Source organism: Biomphalaria glabrata, chromosome 15 (assembly GCF_947242115.1).
Source record: "Biomphalaria glabrata chromosome 15, xgBioGlab47.1, whole genome shotgun sequence".
NCBI classification, from domain to species: Eukaryota; Metazoa; Mollusca; class Gastropoda; family Planorbidae; genus Biomphalaria; species Biomphalaria glabrata.
In genome coordinates, this window is record NC_074725.1 from 17,562,567 (window position 1) to 17,580,804 (window position 18,238).

General features: G+C 38.3%; 1 protein-coding gene across 2 annotated transcripts in view; it reads left to right on the forward strand.

Moving 5' to 3' along the window:
• Nucleotides 1-17,865, forward strand: part of LOC106064896 (uncharacterized) — a 35,797-nt gene extending 17,932 nt beyond the window's left edge. For both annotated transcript variants that reach the window (XM_056012891.1, XM_013223550.2), the window contains exons 3-13: nt 1,366-1,604; nt 3,181-3,305; nt 3,984-5,183; nt 10,127-10,357; nt 11,238-11,441; nt 12,967-13,119; nt 14,076-14,276; nt 14,933-15,067; nt 15,344-15,416; nt 15,663-15,802; nt 15,930-17,865. In XM_056012891.1, the coding sequence (XP_055868866.1) occupies nt 1,366-1,604; nt 3,181-3,305; nt 3,984-5,183; nt 10,127-10,357; nt 11,238-11,441; nt 12,967-13,119; nt 14,076-14,276; nt 14,933-15,067; nt 15,344-15,416; nt 15,663-15,802; nt 15,930-16,102 (2,874 nt within the window). In that variant the 3' untranslated portion in view covers nt 16,103-17,865. The remainder of the gene's footprint in view (nt 1-1,365; nt 1,605-3,180; nt 3,306-3,983; nt 5,184-10,126; nt 10,358-11,237; nt 11,442-12,966; nt 13,120-14,075; nt 14,277-14,932; nt 15,068-15,343; nt 15,417-15,662; nt 15,803-15,929) is intronic.
• The last annotated feature ends 373 nt before the right edge of the window (nt 17,866-18,238 follow it).

An 18,238-nucleotide genomic window follows, 5' to 3' on the forward strand; every position in this document is an offset into this window, starting at 1 on the left:
TAGATACCTCTTCTGGTATTACTATAATGTTCTTAACTAAATACTTTCTCACACGCACTAGATTAGCAGGTGCGTGAGAACACTAATATACTAAACTCTCCAACGACAACATTTAGAATTATTAATAAACACTCTGGTCAGCAGACATGGATTTTATTACACATAGAAACAAATCACAAAAGATATTGGCAACTTCAGCCATCACACATTATACATATCCAAGGAAAATAATCCCGAATTCAAATCAATTATAATAACTTCAATACTAATACATAACTCTGCTGTCAAAAAATATCCATAGCACTCCTCTCGCTCTGAGAGTCTAAGAACAACTGAGGTGTCCACTTGACCAAGCAAAATCTCATGCTGACCGCACGCAATAGTTAAGTGACCACTAGTCACCAAATATTACAGGGTTTCTAAAACTGATACATGACAGTAACATATGTCTAGTATTTTATATTCTTAAAGTCAAAGCAACAAAGTACATTAACATAGAGGTCGAAAAAGAAGAGTAATGGATATGGAAAAAAAAAAAACGCGGAGCGATATAAGGGTACTTAAAGAAATACGTAGGAAAATGATATATATATATATACTTACATATATATATATACATATATATATATAAATATTGTTACGTATTTCTGAATCTTCTTACTAAATGTATTAGTAGGCACACAAATAAAAACACTGCAAAGAACTTGACGACTCAACTTTCAGCTTCATATAACTTTAATGACTATTAACTCCAACAATTCGTCACTGTAACATGTAGCGTATAAGACTGTACAATATCTGTCAGTTTACAGTTAGCTATACTTCGTTGCAATTCATCTCTTCACTTCGTTGCAATTCATCTCTTCTCAACTTGCATCGAGCCGTATTCCACAGAACAGACCAACGACACACTTCCCAGTGTCGCTCCAGGTCTCCCAAAGCTGAACCAAGTCGTACTCGTCTACCGAATCAGAGCCGCACACTCTTACATCGACTGTATCGACTGTAACGGCTCAAGTCCACTGTAGTTCGCTGTATAGACTTTAACGACAGTAGTCCACTCCAGTTAACTCTACCCTAGTTAACTTGCATCGAGTCGTACACATTTCTCTTCCACTAGAGCCGCACACGTCTTACATCGTCTGTATCGACTGTAACGGCTCACTTACAACTGACTTTCACATTAACTCTCTGGCTTATATAGAGTCCCTAATCGCTCCTCCAAATTTGCACAAACACTGCTAGTATCTTCTGGAATAACACGTGAGGAAACGTCAAAGGATGTGCACTGGTTTGAGTGTATTCCGTGATTGTTAATTTATAACTTTCCGCCATCACTTATGTTTCAAATCTTGCATCCAACAGCTTGTCCAGTTGTTACAAACCTGTAAAAAGGAGACAGACCCATTCAGACCACCAGTAGAACTTCCGGTCCCAGAGCAGATCCTTGCTCCAACGCCACCCCCACAAACAGCAGCGGAAGAGGATGAGGCGGCCGTCACCCACAGCGATTTGTCCTCCCACTCCAAGGCATCTCAGAATTCCTCCCTTTCATCGTCATCCTCCTCTTGCTATACCACCACAAAGAGTAGAGGCACAAGCTAGTGAGTACATTATATTAGTTTCATAGTTTTCTGATCAGCCTTCCCCCTCCTCCCCCCTCCCGAACACTTGAAAACACTCGATGATCCATCCATCTTGTTTATCAGTTTGAACATTATTTAGATTGCATCAATCTGTATATCACGAATCGTGCAAATAATTGTAATAGTTAATCCAGGTGGAGTTTGAATCTTTAGGCCCAATAAAACAAATGATGACTAAAACATGACTTGTTATAACGTAATAGTGGCGCTGGAGTAAAATGGTTATGGCGCGAAGACGTTTAAGAGAATATGACGAAGCATGGAGAGGCTCCGACGAGGACATCCGACTTGGCAACAATGCATAGAGGTGACAAAAGTACCAACTGGAGAACGTCTGGTCCCACAGCAGATCTTTACCCCAGAGCCAAGCCCTCGAATAGCAGCAGCAGTAAAAGAGAATGAAGCGGCCCAATACAAGCCGTCACAGATTTCTTCTTCATCTCTCTCTCTCTCTCTCTCTTTCTCTCTCTTTCAAAACCTCGTCCTCTTTTAGAGCAAGACTTGACATTCTGTGAAAATGTGGTCCATTGTCTCACTGTCCTCTCTGCAGTGGCGTTATCGAGGGAGTTCTAGTTCTCCCCGGATCGCCCTAAGTATGCGCCTATTGGGCAGTGCCCGACTCTGTAGTGGACCAGGACGACGTGTTCATCTTTGTCTGGCTGCCAGCACGCACTTTTAATGTTTGATTTTCTCTCGTCTGCCTCCATACATTTAGGCTCTTATCGGACTTGTCCAAGCTATGGAACCAAAATGTCTGTTCCTTCTCAAAGACTCACTTTCATCTTCCTGACACACTCGCCAAGTGTGGGAGAACAAACACACAATTAATTATGAGAAATGGACAAGCTCTCATCCGAATCACAAGAAAGATGATGCCTATTATAAGCTATCCCGACAAGATCAATGTCTTATCTTTCGACTCAGGACGGAACAGTTTGAGACAACATATGTAGCGGGATCTCAAAATTAAAACCAGTGAAATCTGCCCATGTGGAGTGTCACCAGAGAATGCTGGCCATGTCCTTCAAAACTGCATTCTTTATCAAGAGTCCCAAACAAGACACAAGCCCCAAAACACCCCTACTGAAAGAAAACTATATGAAGAGCTCCCTGATTTGGAAACCATTGCACAGTTCATCTCATTACCAGGAGACCCGAGCAAGACACTGGCCCCAAAACATCCCAATAGAAAGAAAAATATACGGAGAGCTCCCTGATTTGTAAACCACTGCGCAGTTCATCTCAAATATTGTTCTAGTCACCTGAACGCTCCAACATGAAAATGAGAACGAGGAAGAAGATCTTCCTCCTCCTCCTGATATACCAGCACAAATGTTGTTTTTTTTAAAGATATTAGATTTATAACTATGTCGCTGCTAGGCGATGTTGCCAAGTCAAAATGCCTAATTTATTCATCATGTGTTGACTCAAGTCAATATATATTGATAGGGGAAAAAAAAAAGGGGGGGGGGATAAAGTTTTTTAAAAAGTTTCTAAATTCTAGATCAATATCTTTTTGTTTTCTTTTCAACAGCGTGTCAGTTCGAAGTGTGGACGCAAGAAAAACCAACACCATCGCTCTGGTCATCCTGGTGGTCTCTGTGTTGGTCATAGCAGGCATCATCGTAGGGATAGTAGTTCATATACACGTAGACACAGGTCAGACAACTCCCACACTAAATATGTATCAAAACAATCATATCTATGTATATAATTTGTATTTTGTCACTTTGAGAGTATTTTTATATTGAATGTTACACTCAAAAGAGGGCAAGGAGGTGGTGAACTTTCACACAATCAAAAGGGATGGTTTATTTTTTAGTGTGAACATCGTATTGTAGGGACATTTAATTTAATATTAATGATTTGAAAGTCTTGTCTATATTTTTCCAAGGTCATCTCATTCTCAAATAACAGAATCCGAATGTATGTTAAACCCGGCATTTTATGAATTCTTTGAAAAGCTATTAGATTATTTTAATATAAAGGCTAAGTATTCATACTCATAGTAATCTGTTTGTGTTTAGATTATTATAATTGCGCAAATATATTATATGATTTTAAAATTGCATAATTTACCAAAAATGTATTCCCTATTCTTTACACCGGATACACCAATTAAAAAAAGACTTGCTGTTTATGAATTCGCCTTCATCTCATGAATATTTAAAATTGTTCATAGTTTTTCTTTTAAATTCAATTTTAAAGTTATGAGCACCTCTTATTTTAAACAATTAATGTCGTTTTGCAAGTTTTCTTTTTAAAAAAATACCTCTCGCAATGAATTCTCCTTAGACTGATTCAGAGTCAAATAATTTTTTTTTTTTTTAAATTCAGGTTTACTGGGGTCGAGCGAAAACAATAAAGAATCCCATAAGAATACAAACTGGATGACTTCTAAAGAAAGGGACCATATACACCAGCTCGTTACGGAGAATCTTTCCCCTCATCGGACGTTGGATATGCAGGAGTATGATGAGGTTCATTCTAACAATTATCCCTTCTCATCTAAGTCCCCTCAGAGTGCAACTAATGATCTCAGAACTTCATTAAAAGCCAATGACGTGCACATAACACGTAGCAGCGCTGACTCTGACAGCACTCATAATCAGTTGGCCCGCGATCGTTCCAACCAAAACACCAGCGGAAGGAATGACTCGTTACAATCGTTCAATCAAATGAGCCAATCAGAACCGGGGATAGACCGTTTGCCAACAGATCAAGGCCATACGAAATTGGGCGACGATTTGTCTCCCATAACTCGAGGCCACACAGATTTCAGTAATCTACACATGTCGGTGTCAAGGAGCAACTTGGATGGAGTAAGCTTGTCACGTAAAACTACATATCCAATAGATCGAAGTGAATCTCCAACGTCCGCCATGTCTTCATCAACATCCCAAGGAGGCACTCTAACGTCATCAATGTCTTCTTCTTCTACATCGGAAAGTGGCATTCCCATTGCTACTACATTCGATCCTTTAAATCCACAGGGAAATAACCAACCTGAGTCAGCAGAACCAAATCTAGGTAGTCCTGATTCGGGATCAAACCCATACCTTCGCGTCACAGGCCGTTTCGAAGAGCTGAACAGTAATGGAGATATTCATGAACAAACCTCTGTGACAAGGAACTCGTTCTCTAGACCACGTGGCGCCAACGGAAGCACAGGGAACACGCTTGACCCGATGCCAACTTCTCGAGAACAACAAGGCACCTTTTCCAGATATTATCAACTGACCAATGCCTTGAGCCTTGATCTGACCACCATGCCCACTGACCATCAAGCCACGGACACTCGAAACACACAACAGCATACAATTTCCACGTTTTCCTTAGGCAGGGGCCTGTCTGGTTCAACCCTTTCTCATAATGCTGTTTCGTCTGCCAAAGCGACACAATTGCCTTTCCCTGGTGTCGGAACTACTCGAACCCCGGCTTCACCAATGAGCTTTGATGTCCTTAGGCCGCCGGGGAAATTAACGACTTCTTCATCAATTTGGCCCCTATTCTCGTCTGCTTCAACGAAATCAAACAGTAAGTCATAGCCTACTTAAGTCTTACAATAAATGATATTTACGTTTCACATACAACGCATTTTCGGCATTCGGATCCGAAGTCTATAAGTTTAAATCTGGTTATCACAACAATCGGGATTTTTATATTAATTCAAAAAATTGCCAAGAAGTGCTATTCTCACAACAAATGTTACTTTTCTAAGATTGATGCATGGCTTTATATTTATTAGTGTTTTTTTTTTAAATTGCTTTTGTATAGCGCATTTTACATACTTATAGCATACTTAGGGCACTATAGTCTACAACAGGCATGTCAAACTCATTAAGGTGTATGGGCCACATAAAAAACTTACTATGACCTGAGGGGCCGCAGCCAAAATCAGTTGCAAAAAAGCTTACTAGTTTTATGTAAATTATAAACAATAGAGAGGAAGTGGAGATGGATTGGTCACACCCTTAGAAAAGATATCAGCAGCAGAGCTAAACAGGCCTTAGAGTAGAACCCTCAGGGAACGAAACGCAGAGGAAGACCAAAAGAAACATGGCGACGCAGTGTACTTTAAGAAGCAGAGAAGACCGGGAAGAGCTGGGAAACCATCAAAAAACTAGCAAGAGACCGTGGAGAGAGGCGTGTTTTTTCCATGAGGAACTCAAAGGAGGGATGATGATGATAAACAATACAACAGAATACATTATTTAATGGCATACCTGTCCCATAGTTAGCTAAATTTGTACTACTATTTGGTAATTATAAATTACTATGATTACGCATTATTTTCTTTGTTTTGTCCTGATGCTTGACATTTTTTCTGGGATACAAGTTTATAAATGTCTGGTTGAAGCTTGTTTGCCACTGACACTTTCAGCAATGACAACACTGATAATCTCGAACGGGGAGGTGTTTTTGTAGCTTTCATTATGGAAAAGAACTGCTCACAGAGATCAGTGCTTCCAAACATAGCAAGAATTCGGGCTGCAAATTTAAGCAATTCAACGTTCCTTACAGGTAAATGACTGTAAAATTTTGGAACAGCCACTTCTATCTACTTCGCTTTCAATAAAGATCCAGACTGCTTTTCCATCAGCTCTAGTTGCACATTAAAGCAGCATTTTCAGAAGCAAATGAAAATGGAGATACAAACAACGAAAATTCTTGCTCTTGTGAAACAAAGTCAAGAAAACGGTCATTGAAAGCATCTATTAACGATTCCAGGTGTAGGACATATTTACCCAATGTCGCAACCGTATTTAATCTTTTTAGTTCCTGATATGTTGAGAAGTGAACAGGATTTTCTATTCATATTTGATTTATCCACAGTCGTAATTTTGCTTGAAAGCACTTGACATGATCACACGCAGTTGTGACAATTTTGTCTTTACTTTGAAGTTTCAAATTCAAGTCTTGCAGGTGACCATTGAGATCAACTATAAATGCAAAATCCTGAATCCATTCGTCAGTTTGGAAATGTTCAACAGGTTCACCTTTCATGTTCAGAAACAATACATTTTCTTCACGCAGTGCAAAAAAATCTCAGCTTTAACGACACACTCCTTCATAAAATAATCACATTCACTAAATGATTTGCTATGGCTTGCAATTAAGTTTGACAAAATGTAGCTTGCTTTCACTGCAGACTCATTGCCGTTGCTCAGCTTAACAAATACTTGTTTCAATTCAAGTAGCTTGTTATCTCTTATTTTCCAGTGTAATATTCTAATATTATTTTGATAATTTTTGAGCTGGCCAAGCGGGCCGCATGCAAAGTGGTGGCGCGCCGCATGCGGCCCCCGAACGCCGTGTTTGACATGCCTGGTCTACAATCTCTTTTGTGAACACGTGGGGGGGGGGGGGATATTTGTCACTATCTGGGAGGTTTCCGTGCTCAGCTCGAGTCAAATTTTAAACTGTAGCCTTCTTGATATCTAGGTAGCTATATTAATGAGATGATATCGGTTATTATTGTTGTCATACCTGGAAATAATGTTCTTGATTATGAACTTAGCCGCAGGGTTGAAAAAATATTGGAAACAAAGCAAACTTTCTTAAATAATAAATAGTAAATAAAAAGTTTTTATTTCTATTATGCTACATAAAAAACTGATTTTACAGTCTCTTTCATTTGTGTGTGTGTGTTCATTACTCGAGGCTGTTCTAACTTTTTTGATCAACAATGAAAGATGGTGTAGTTTTTTTTCTGCAAATTAATTTTTCAAACTTTTCATAAATTTCTGTTAGAATCCTTTTCTTCTCTCCGATATACTGAAATATCTCCAAACAATCCAATATTAGACAAATTAGCATAAGCGTCTTCAGCTGGAAAAAAGGCTGCCTGACAGCACTGGCGGATCCAGGGGGGGGGGCGGTAGGGGCGATCGCCCCCCCCCCCCCACTCGGCCGACCCCCACCTGAAGGGGGGGGGCGGACGAATTTTAGTATAGAATTCACACAATTTGTATACGAATTCATTACTTATGTTAATAATATATACTAATTATTTATATTTCAACCTATTTTTAGATTATTTCGCCCCCCCCCCCTCTAGTATGTTGGCCTATTTGGTGGGGTCGGGAGGGGGCGATGGTATCAATCCCGCCCCCCCCCCTATAAACTTTCGAGTGGGGGGGCGGTCCAATTTCTTTGTAGAAATCACAGCTTGCTAACAGAATCAATTAAATATCTATGTGATTAAAACTTGTTACTGATATTTTAACCGATCTTTGTATTATGTCGTTCCCTGTTTGCCAATTTATCTCTACTGCCCTTCCCACCTAAACCCTTTGAGGGGGGGGGGCGGTCCTACTTTAATGGAGAAATCATAGTTTGTGAACAAAATTAGTTGAATTAATATATAGATTTATATTATGTCGCTCGCCTTCTTGTATCTTGGCCGTTTCGGTGAGGTTGGGGGGAGGGGGAAATTGCATGTACTGCCCTCCCCACTCTAGCCCTCTGAGTGGGGGCGGGGGGCGGTCCTATTTTTATGGAGAATCATAGTTTGTGAACAAAATTAGTTGAATATCTATATAATATAAACTACATATTGATATGTGAACTCATTGTATATTATGTCGTACCACACTATAATCTAAAATTTTATCATTAGTAAAATTTAAATGAAAAAGGGTTGTACCAGGTGGGAGGGGCGATTCATGCAATCGCCATTCCCACATCGGACAAACCAATACTTTTTCTTTTTGTATTACAGTTAGGAAATTACAAAACAAAAATATCTGTCACTAATATAATTTATATATACTATAAATTAAATTCTTATATCGAGTCGCCACACCCCTATTCTTTAATGCCAAATGCAATCTTTAGCAGAAATTATTAAAGGAGCGAGGATTAATCGTTTTCACTCTACCGCCCCTTCCATTTCCAGACAGAGTTTATGTAATTTCACATGAATTTATCATAACTATTTTAAGAAAGACTTTGCATTCAAAAAATTAGAATTCAAACGAAATTTTTCAGTACAAGAGTCACGATTGAGATGAGTTCTAAACCCAAATCATTTTTTCATAGTCGCCTTTTTCTAACCTTTACTCAATCTGATATTTTTCTAGTTAAATAAATTTGGGACTATAACTCACAATTTATACTTTGATTTTATTGAATATTATTTATCAAATATTTTTTTTTCGGCGGAGATCCTCAAAGCCAAAATCTAAATATGTGGGATATCTTATCTTTTCAAGGAACAAATCGGATTTTTTGCAATGTATTAAGGGCCTATAAATTCATATTAGAATATTTTTCAAGTACAACATTATTCAAAAGGTAATTTTTTAATAGTATGAATAATGAGTTTTAGGTCAGGAGAATACGTTTCTTCTGTGAAGTAGGCAAAAAAACTCTTTTGGCGACGGGGCTTCGCCCCGAACTCCATTGATGAACAATGAGCTGTAGATGTCAGGAGAATGCGTTACTGCAATGAAGAATGCAACAAAACGCTTTTGGCGGTGGGGCTTCGCCCCGAACTCCATTGATGAATAATGAGCTGTAGATGTCAGGAGAATGAGTTACTGCAATGAAGTATGCAAAAAAACTCTTTTGGGGGCGGGGCTTCGCCCCGAACTCCATTGATGAATAATGAGTTGTAGATGTCAGGAGAATGCGTTTCTACAGTGAAGGATGCAAGAAAACGCTTTTGGTGGCGGGGCTTCGCCCCGAACTCCATTGATAAATAATGAGCTGTAAATGTCAGAAGAATACTTTTCTGCAGTGAAAAAAGCAAGAAACCGCTTTTGTCGTCGGGGCTTCGCCCCGAACTCCATTGATAAATAATGAGTTGTAGATGTCAGGCGAATGCGTTTCTACAGTGAAGAATGCAAGAAAACGCTTTTGGCGGTGGGGCTTCGCCCCGAACTCTATTGATGAAAAATAAGCTGTAAATATCAGGAGAATACTTTTCTGCAATGAAAAAAGCAAGAAAACCCCACAAGAGAACCTTATTTTGTTTTTCACCGAAGGTTGAGAAATGCTGCTTTTGAAAAATTCTCATATCTATCTATATATATATATCTATATCTATCTATCTATCTATCTATTATCTATCTCTCTCTCTCTATATATATATATATACGCACGTTTATGCATAGGGTTAGGGTTTACTGGGCATTAGGGTTAGGGTTTGGAAAAAAATCGCCCCCCCCACTCAAAAGTTCTGGATCCGCCAGTGCCTGACAGACAATATCATCATGCTGCGGTGGCTGTGCGGTAAAGCTTGGCTTCCGAAGAGGAGGGTCCCGGGTTCGAATCCTAGTGAAAACTGATTTTTAGGGCGCCTCTGGGTACCTGACATTAGTTGGGGAAATATAAATGCGGTTGGTCGTTATGCTGACAACATGACACCCTCGTTAACCGTGGACCACAGAAACAGATGACCTTTACATCATCTGCCCTATACACCGTATGGTCTGAAAGGGGAAAATTTAATATATATAATATTTTTTTTAAAGAATCGGCAAGTTATAACAGCGATGTAGGCCTACAATCCAAAAGTAGGCCTACTGATTCAACAAATGTCAGACCGTCGGGGACTAGATCAAGTTCAGGCAGAGAGTCTTCCCAAGAAGCAGCCACTTCTAAGGCCATGGCTAGAACAGGATCTTCAACAGCAACAAGGCGCTTAATGAGAAGACTGACCACCACCACTGTTCGAACGACGCCCCTGGTGGACCAGTATGCAGGTATACCCAAAAAGTAATTTAGGCCTAACTCTAATTCTAAGCCCCTAATTTCATACTTTCTTTTTCTACCTACATATAATTGTCTACATATTTCTTTATTACACACTCCCACACATCTTTCCAACGCCACGAACTTCCACTGAGTTCATAAAATAAATAAACACAGAAATTACAACAATCAAATTCGGTAACTTTTTCTTTGTTAACATTTTTTACCTACTTGGTTTAAAAGGACGCTTTTTCTGATGACGTAATATTCAACATTTGAACTTCAAATAGGTTGCTATAGCAATGGCGTAGCTAGGGATTTGGGGGCCCGGGGGCGGGGGCTTGACCTCCTTAGGGGCCCTCTGCTTTTTGACATTCGACATCATGACATGAGATAATGTACTTCATAAACATATAACTTAATAATATATAACTCAGGTTACCTGAGAGTAACTTCGCCGGAAAGAGTTAATCTGTGTGGAATACATGAAACTTGATCACTAACTTAAATGACAACTTGAATAGCAAAATTACATTGCAGATAATTGCAGAGGCGTAATATTTAATATTTAATGTGAAAAAAAATTCGGACAGTTGTTTAAGAGCCCCCCTCAAGTGGGTGCCCGGGGGGACTTTCGAATTTGGACCCCGCTCTCCCCCTACCATAGCGACGCCACTGTGCTATAGGACATATCATAGATGTAAATGTGAGTTTAAACCGATACCAAGAGAAACTTCTAAATTTGCCTTGTCCCGATTAACACAATAACAATTCCCTTTAAAATAATCCGCAAGTTTCGCATTTATGTAAAACAACCTCCTCATTTACTATATTTTAAAACGTAAATAACACAAAATTGTTGAGCTCAACTGATTGTGAAACTTTTTTCAGCATTCTATGCCGGAGGGAACGCAGACGGACCTGACGGACCAACGTTTGAAGTATCGAACGTAGCAGGTGGCATTGATTATGATTCAGCCTTCCGAGACATGCCACCACCACAAGTGTTACCCACAGCCATAGCAACTAAAATAGCCGCAGCGCCCCCTGCACTGACGACCAGGCCGCCACCGACAACTAGAAAGCCTCCAAAAAGTAAGATGAAATCATTGTTGGGTTATGGGATCATTCATTATGGGATCATCCATTTATCTTATCTAATCGTATGCATTACAGACGTTGCTTCAAAGAAGAAGATGATTACGTCCTACGCGTCATGCATCTTTATTTTGCCATTGATAGCAATTGAGGACGCAGGAAGAGGATTGGGTCATGCCTAAAATGGGCACGCACTATGTATGCGTGTATGTGTGTATGAGTGTGTGTTTGTTAATATCCACGTGAATATGTGTTTATGAACATTTATACTCATATTTCCTATTAGGCCTAGCTTCCCCATCTAAACGACCTGTGCAGAACATACAAGACAGCTTGACCAAAGCTTACAATTGGATGTTTTCACTGTAATCTAAACAATGTCAAGGTTGCTCAATTGAATGTTGCTTATTTTCAACCAAAGAGAAACGAATTAAGCTATCATTTTAATAATATCGCAATTCGTGGAAGTTAATCTTCATATTAAACCACCTTTATTACAGTTAGTTGCCCATTTTCACAGAGCTTATATCAACTCACTTTATCTGTCTGCCAAAAATGTGTACACGTTATTTCTCCCACACCCAATCTGGGATCAAGCCGAAATTTGTCACAATTATTTCATGTACCTGACAACACAAGAGTCAATTTTAAAAAATTAACCAATTAATTAATTAACTATTGGTAATAAATCCTTTTGTTTGGTATCTCAAACAAAGGAAAGAAATATTACTTGACTGATGTGGATAAGCCGAATTAGTCCCCTTTCCAATGGAAATAGTTCTTGACTGAAGAGAGTTCCGATTAAGTAAATCTTGTAATCATATGTCTATTCTTGTAATATTAAGTATTATTTGCTAACATTGTTTCTTTCAACTTTCCATTCTGTTGTTGCATTTGTTCTTTTGAAATTAAAAGACTTTTGTTCGCAGTCGTTATACAGAACTTTAGCCTTATAGCAGATGGCAAAGACGAGTTAGAATCCTTTAAAATCTTAAATCTTTTTAATAAAAAATTTCGGCAAACTTATCAACTCTCCAGTTATCCTTTTATCAACTTATCAACTATCCAGTTATACTTATCTTATATCAGCCAATAAATTCTCTAGTTATACTTATATCAACCTTTCAACTTTCCAGTTATACTTATATCAACCTATCAACTTTCCAGTGATATTTCTCTTATATCAACCAATCAATAGTCCAGTTATACTTATATCAATCTATCCACGCTCCAGATATACTTATCTAATATCAACCTATCCACGCTCCAGATATACTTATCTAATATCAACCTATCCACGCTCCAGATATACTTATCTAATATCAACCTATCCACGCTCCAGATATACTTATCTAATATCAACCTATCCACTCTCCAGATATACTTATCTAATATCAACCTATCCACTTTCCAGATATACTTATCTAATATCAACCTATCCACGCTCCAGATATACTTATCTAATATCAACCTATCCACGCTCCAGATATACTTATCTAATATCAACCTATCCACTCTCCAGTCGTACTTATCGCCAATGATGTGGTGGCTGAGATTGGCATGAGCGTCAGCCAGGGTCTGAAAGTTGGTTGTTCCGCCAAGGAAGCCTGGGGCTGGACTTACATGGCCATTTCACGTTATGAAGGAGACAACAACTTCTCGGTGGAGTTTCTGGGTAAGTTACCTAGCATTCTTTTTTCAAACCTTCAAGGCAGGAGATTAAGGTGAAGGTCGTCAATCATTCATCGTCTGTATGCAAGCACTCCGAGAGAAGTGGAAATAAATGAGTTTGGAAGTTTCATGTAAAAAGTAAAATTTTGTTACCAATTTTAAATGCATATATTTAAAAGGGTGATGTTTACGTCTTGTGTTTTGGTAGGCCAATTATGTTTGGAGAACAATACCAGACAGCAAATAAAAGATCTATCACCTGATGCACTTACCTTGCCGTGGTGTGACAGCTTGCGTGCCTCAATGACCCTCAGAGCTATTCCGGCGGGAGCTCATCACTCCTGGAAGGTACTACCAAGCCGGACAGGTCTGTTAGGAAAGAGGCCAGACAAAAGGTGCATCCCCCTCCCCGGGACTTAGGGGTTGTGCGATAGGCTGTCCACGGAAAAAAATAAGTGTTATAGAAACCAGAACAGAAACACAAACACTAAACATTGTCAGAGGCGAGAGTAGAGCTCCACAAAGGAGACTTATGAAGCTGTGCAGGGAAAGTCGAACGAATCCTGTAAGGCCGACCACTCTACTTAAACCAATGAAAAAGAAACACTGATAGAGGTGCAGATCTTAAAGACGAAGTGGAGATGGATTGGTCACACCCTTAGAAAAGATAACAGCAACAGAGCTAGACAGGCCTTTGAGTGGAACTCCCAGGGAACAAGACGTAGAGGAAGACCAAAAAAGAACATGGCGACGCAGTATACTAGAGGAAGCCGAGAGGACCGGAAAGAGCTGGGAAGGAAAAACTAGCAAGAGACCGTGGAGAGTGGCGTGTTTTTGTCGAGGCCCTATGTTCCATGTGGAACCCAAAGGAATGATGATGATAAAATAAAAGATTATATGTAAATAGTAAACTAATGTCTGTTTCATTATATAAAAGAAATTAATTTTTTAACTGATCAGGTGGAGTAGAAAAAAGAGACGAGTGGCCTTTTATCCCTATAGACTCCAGGATGTCTGACTTCACCTTACACAGAGACGATGAGATGGTGAACCTGGTGCTGGAGACCAAGTTTGCTATGTGTGAGGACAAAGGCAGATACTTGTGTGAGGTGATTGTCAATAGCACCTTCTTCACCAGGACTTTCAACGTAGATGTCAAAAGTAAGTGATGACTATGACTTAACCAAGCTGTCCTTTTTTAAAAATTTATTTTGTTAGGTTAAGTTTAAATTCATTAGTTTTGGTAGCTACATCATGCTGCCAACTCTCTACGCAGAGAGTTTAAAAAAAAATAAAAATATATTTTAATCCTGTGTCATATGTACACACAAAAAAGTGTGTTTTAAACTTTTGCATGTTCAGAGTGCTTTACTTAATTACTCTACTATATTTATCAGTTATGCTTCGGTGCTTTATGACCTCCAAACTCTAGTGGGACATGGCTTCAAATGTTTAGATAAAGACTTTCTTCCTTGACATTGTCTTTATTTTCTGTCAAGTCCGACGCCGGAAAGGGGGGTGACTCTAGACCGGGGCCCAAACAAAAAGGGGTATTTAAGGGAAAAATCAAAGAGCTGTCACGTACCCAGTTGTCTGAGGCTTAATTGTTTCTGGCGGGGAGGGGATGCTTCTTTTGTCCAATTATACTTAAGCTGAGCAACATCATCCGAATATCGATGGTCTTAGATACTATATTAACCTGATTTTTTATTCAATCTCATATCACTTTTGTCTCTATTAGCTCTCCAACGTTAGAAAGCGCCCGAAAGAGGTCTGAATATTAAACATCTATAGGCCTACATTTTTAATATTTGCAGAAAAACCCGAAAAACCAGTTTTAAGTTTTCCTGACGACATCTTTGCTGGCCAGACAGTGTGGATTACAACAACATGGGATGCTGGGAACCCAATGATTGGCCACATTGTGCATGACATTGTCAAAGGTTTCGTAGGTCCGTTTGGCTTGTGTTTTTTTTTTCTTAGTACAATTTATTAAGTTTTCATACCTTTATGTTTTACCATAATCAGTTTATTAATCTCGAAACGTTTTTCATAATAGTTACAACTGTTTCATATCTCTTTTTCTCATCCTCATTCTGGGCTATTTGTTTATAGCACCCAAACATCTGCAGTTCACACCAATATGACTATTTCTTTAGCAAACCTAATTATTTCCCATAAATAATGACGTTAAATGAATCCATGCTTTTTTTTTTCTAATCATTTAGATTTGCCTTTTGTGTCGAAAAATGAACGAACGACCTCCTGGTATAAGGACTGCGCTATAATGGTGGAGAATAAGTAAGAACGTTACAGAAAATATATTCCTGCTTTACAAATAAGATGTATATTTCTGGAATGGGTGGCTTAAATTAGCAAGAAAGCCACCAATGAATTAGAAGAGTTGAAATCTCTAATTAATCTTTACGACTTTGTTAACTCAAATATATTCATACGACATAATCATTTTTCTTCAAAAAGTCAATAATTTATAAGATAAAGGGACACGATTTAAAATATTTACACTTACGATTTGTATGTATGTAGGTACTCCGTGGTGCCAGAAGTCAACTGGAACGGGACTGAAATAATTGCTCGTATTGAGGCTGGGCCTAAAGCGACTGCTTTACAGAAAAGCATCATAGAACGGCTGAAATTTGATCGCAAGGTCATGGTCATTTTGGATGGTGAGCTGTTAATGTTAAAAAATTTAATTATTTTTTTGTACGCTTTTATTTGAATTTTTTATCAATGGTTTATATTTAAAATAATAAATCAAATTCGAAAATAACTTAGTCACTTGTCTGTGTGCAGCCAACATGTGCCAAGGAAAGCAAGGAGACAAACTGGCCCATCCGTACAACAAGGAGAAATTTGTGACTTGCGGTTCAGGTGGTCCTACTGTGGAAGCGTGTCCAGAGCTTCAGCATTTTGATACCAAGATGAAAAAATGTGTGTTGACTCCTGTGAAACCCAAGGCAACTTGAACGAGAGGTCGACGTGGGATTTAAAGACCTGGTGCTTTGTGGGATAAGGCGAGTGTTGCAACAGTCTTTCGTGGGACACCGTGACTGGGAGTGAACGTCCATCTAAATAAAATTGCAGTGCTGCAACACTTTATTTAATATTTCACTTAGATACTTCTTAAATTGTATCGAAATTTTCTAATTTGTGAAAGAATCCGGAAACAGGATTTGAAGATCTTGTAATTCTCCGTGCCAACCTCACCCCCTTGTGAAAGACATTGTGCATAATGAAGAATTTTATAATATATCATAATTTCTGTTGTTAAATAAGAAAGTGTGGTTGTGTTATTTGTGTTTAAACAATACAGTAGGCCTAATCATCAATGAACCATACATGAAGGTTAGAGTTTGTAAGATGGACAAGAGATTCAGCTAGAGATGCGTAACCGGGAAGAGTGAATGCTAAGTCTAAAGAGTAAATACATTTGCAAGTGTTCCTATTTTTTAAATAGCTTGTATATATCGCATATTTCATGTTTTAGCAAGCTCAGATCGATATGATCCAGTCTGTTTTGTGGACCAGTGGTGGAAGAGGGTTCCTGGGAGAAGGTTATCCGTGCTGCGGTTGAATGTTAAACTACTTGTTACTTTTTCGAATGGAGTGTTTTGGGTTGGTGTAGTACCCAACATGTACACTTCTGATATAGACAGATATGCACGCGTATGTATACCGCAATGTGTCTGCCGTGAACTAAACATGCTTTCATTATTCACAATGGCCTACATCTCGGTGCTAACTCTGTCCATATATATAATTATAAATGGTAGCAAATAATAGCAACTGAATATGTAAACAATGACTTCTAAGAGTTGAGAGAAACATTGGAAGTGTAGCCTTTAAGTGGAATCCTCTGAATTTTGTTAACTTACCTTTAATAAAGTATTAGATATTTTGTATAGTAACAAACTATTTTATATCTCTTGGTTTTCTTTCTCTTTGACATAATTAACACATTTGTAATCTACTCTCCTAGAGTTATGTCTCTCTTCAAAACTGTTTTACTAGTATTGCAGTTCTCAGAGGGCACATCTATCAGGTGGAAAAAAAAAGGGGGGGGGGGTCTGATAATAATGTGTATATGAGGCTATATTACTTATATAAACCAAGTTTGTCTCAATTAGTGGTACCATATAGACTGTGAAAATGGCAAACTCCTTGATCGTGCGATAAGCACTTTGGACTGTCCACACGTTAGTCCAGTTTTAGAACCTCGCCTGCCATTATCTCTCATGACCGTGTTATAGATATGAGAATTTGTACAGTTGGCCTACTCTTCAGTCTAGAAAAACAAAATACGCGCACTTAGTGTTCTGTACCATTTATCTATTAGCCTAATATGTGTGCAAGTATTGCGAGCGATGTGTGTATCAGTATATGTATGTTTTGAAAGCGTATTTACATGATAGTCATTGTTACTATAATGGAACGATACACTCTTACTTATTACAGCAGTGCAACAAGTGAAATTATTTTTATCAGAGCTGCAAAGTCTATTTTGATTGTTTGAACAGCATTCTTAATAAATTACTTTATGATCATTGTCGATTTATTAACACTGTTTAATATTGAATATTCACATAGCAAATATTAAATTCTTACGACTTTATTGTTAAAATATTAACACTTGAACTTGTTCATATGCAATTTTATATTATATTTATTTCTCATATTAAAATGTTTATATTATGTAGCCTTATTGAAATAAATGCTTATGCTGTAAAAATGCTTTCTTTACTTTATTTAATATTTAGAGGCACCAGTCCTTATTTTTGCTATTTCAATTATAGCTGTGTTTGGCTCATTGTATATGTATGGCTTTTGTTCAATTAGTTGTCTTTTTAAACTCAATGGTCCTTAGAGAAATTAGATAATGGTTAAGTAAGTAAAGTACCATTTTTGGGGAGGTGGAGGTGGACAGCTACTATAAAAGTCATCTGTTTCTAAAACTAACATTCAGTCCTAGATTTACTTTTAGGCAACATAAGATATAGCTTAGGTTCCCCACTTGTTTGGGAGCTCCCCCCCCCCCGATGGTTCCAGGGATATTTAAAAAAATCATTTTGAAGAAAGAGCAAAGGAGAAATTGTCTTATGTTG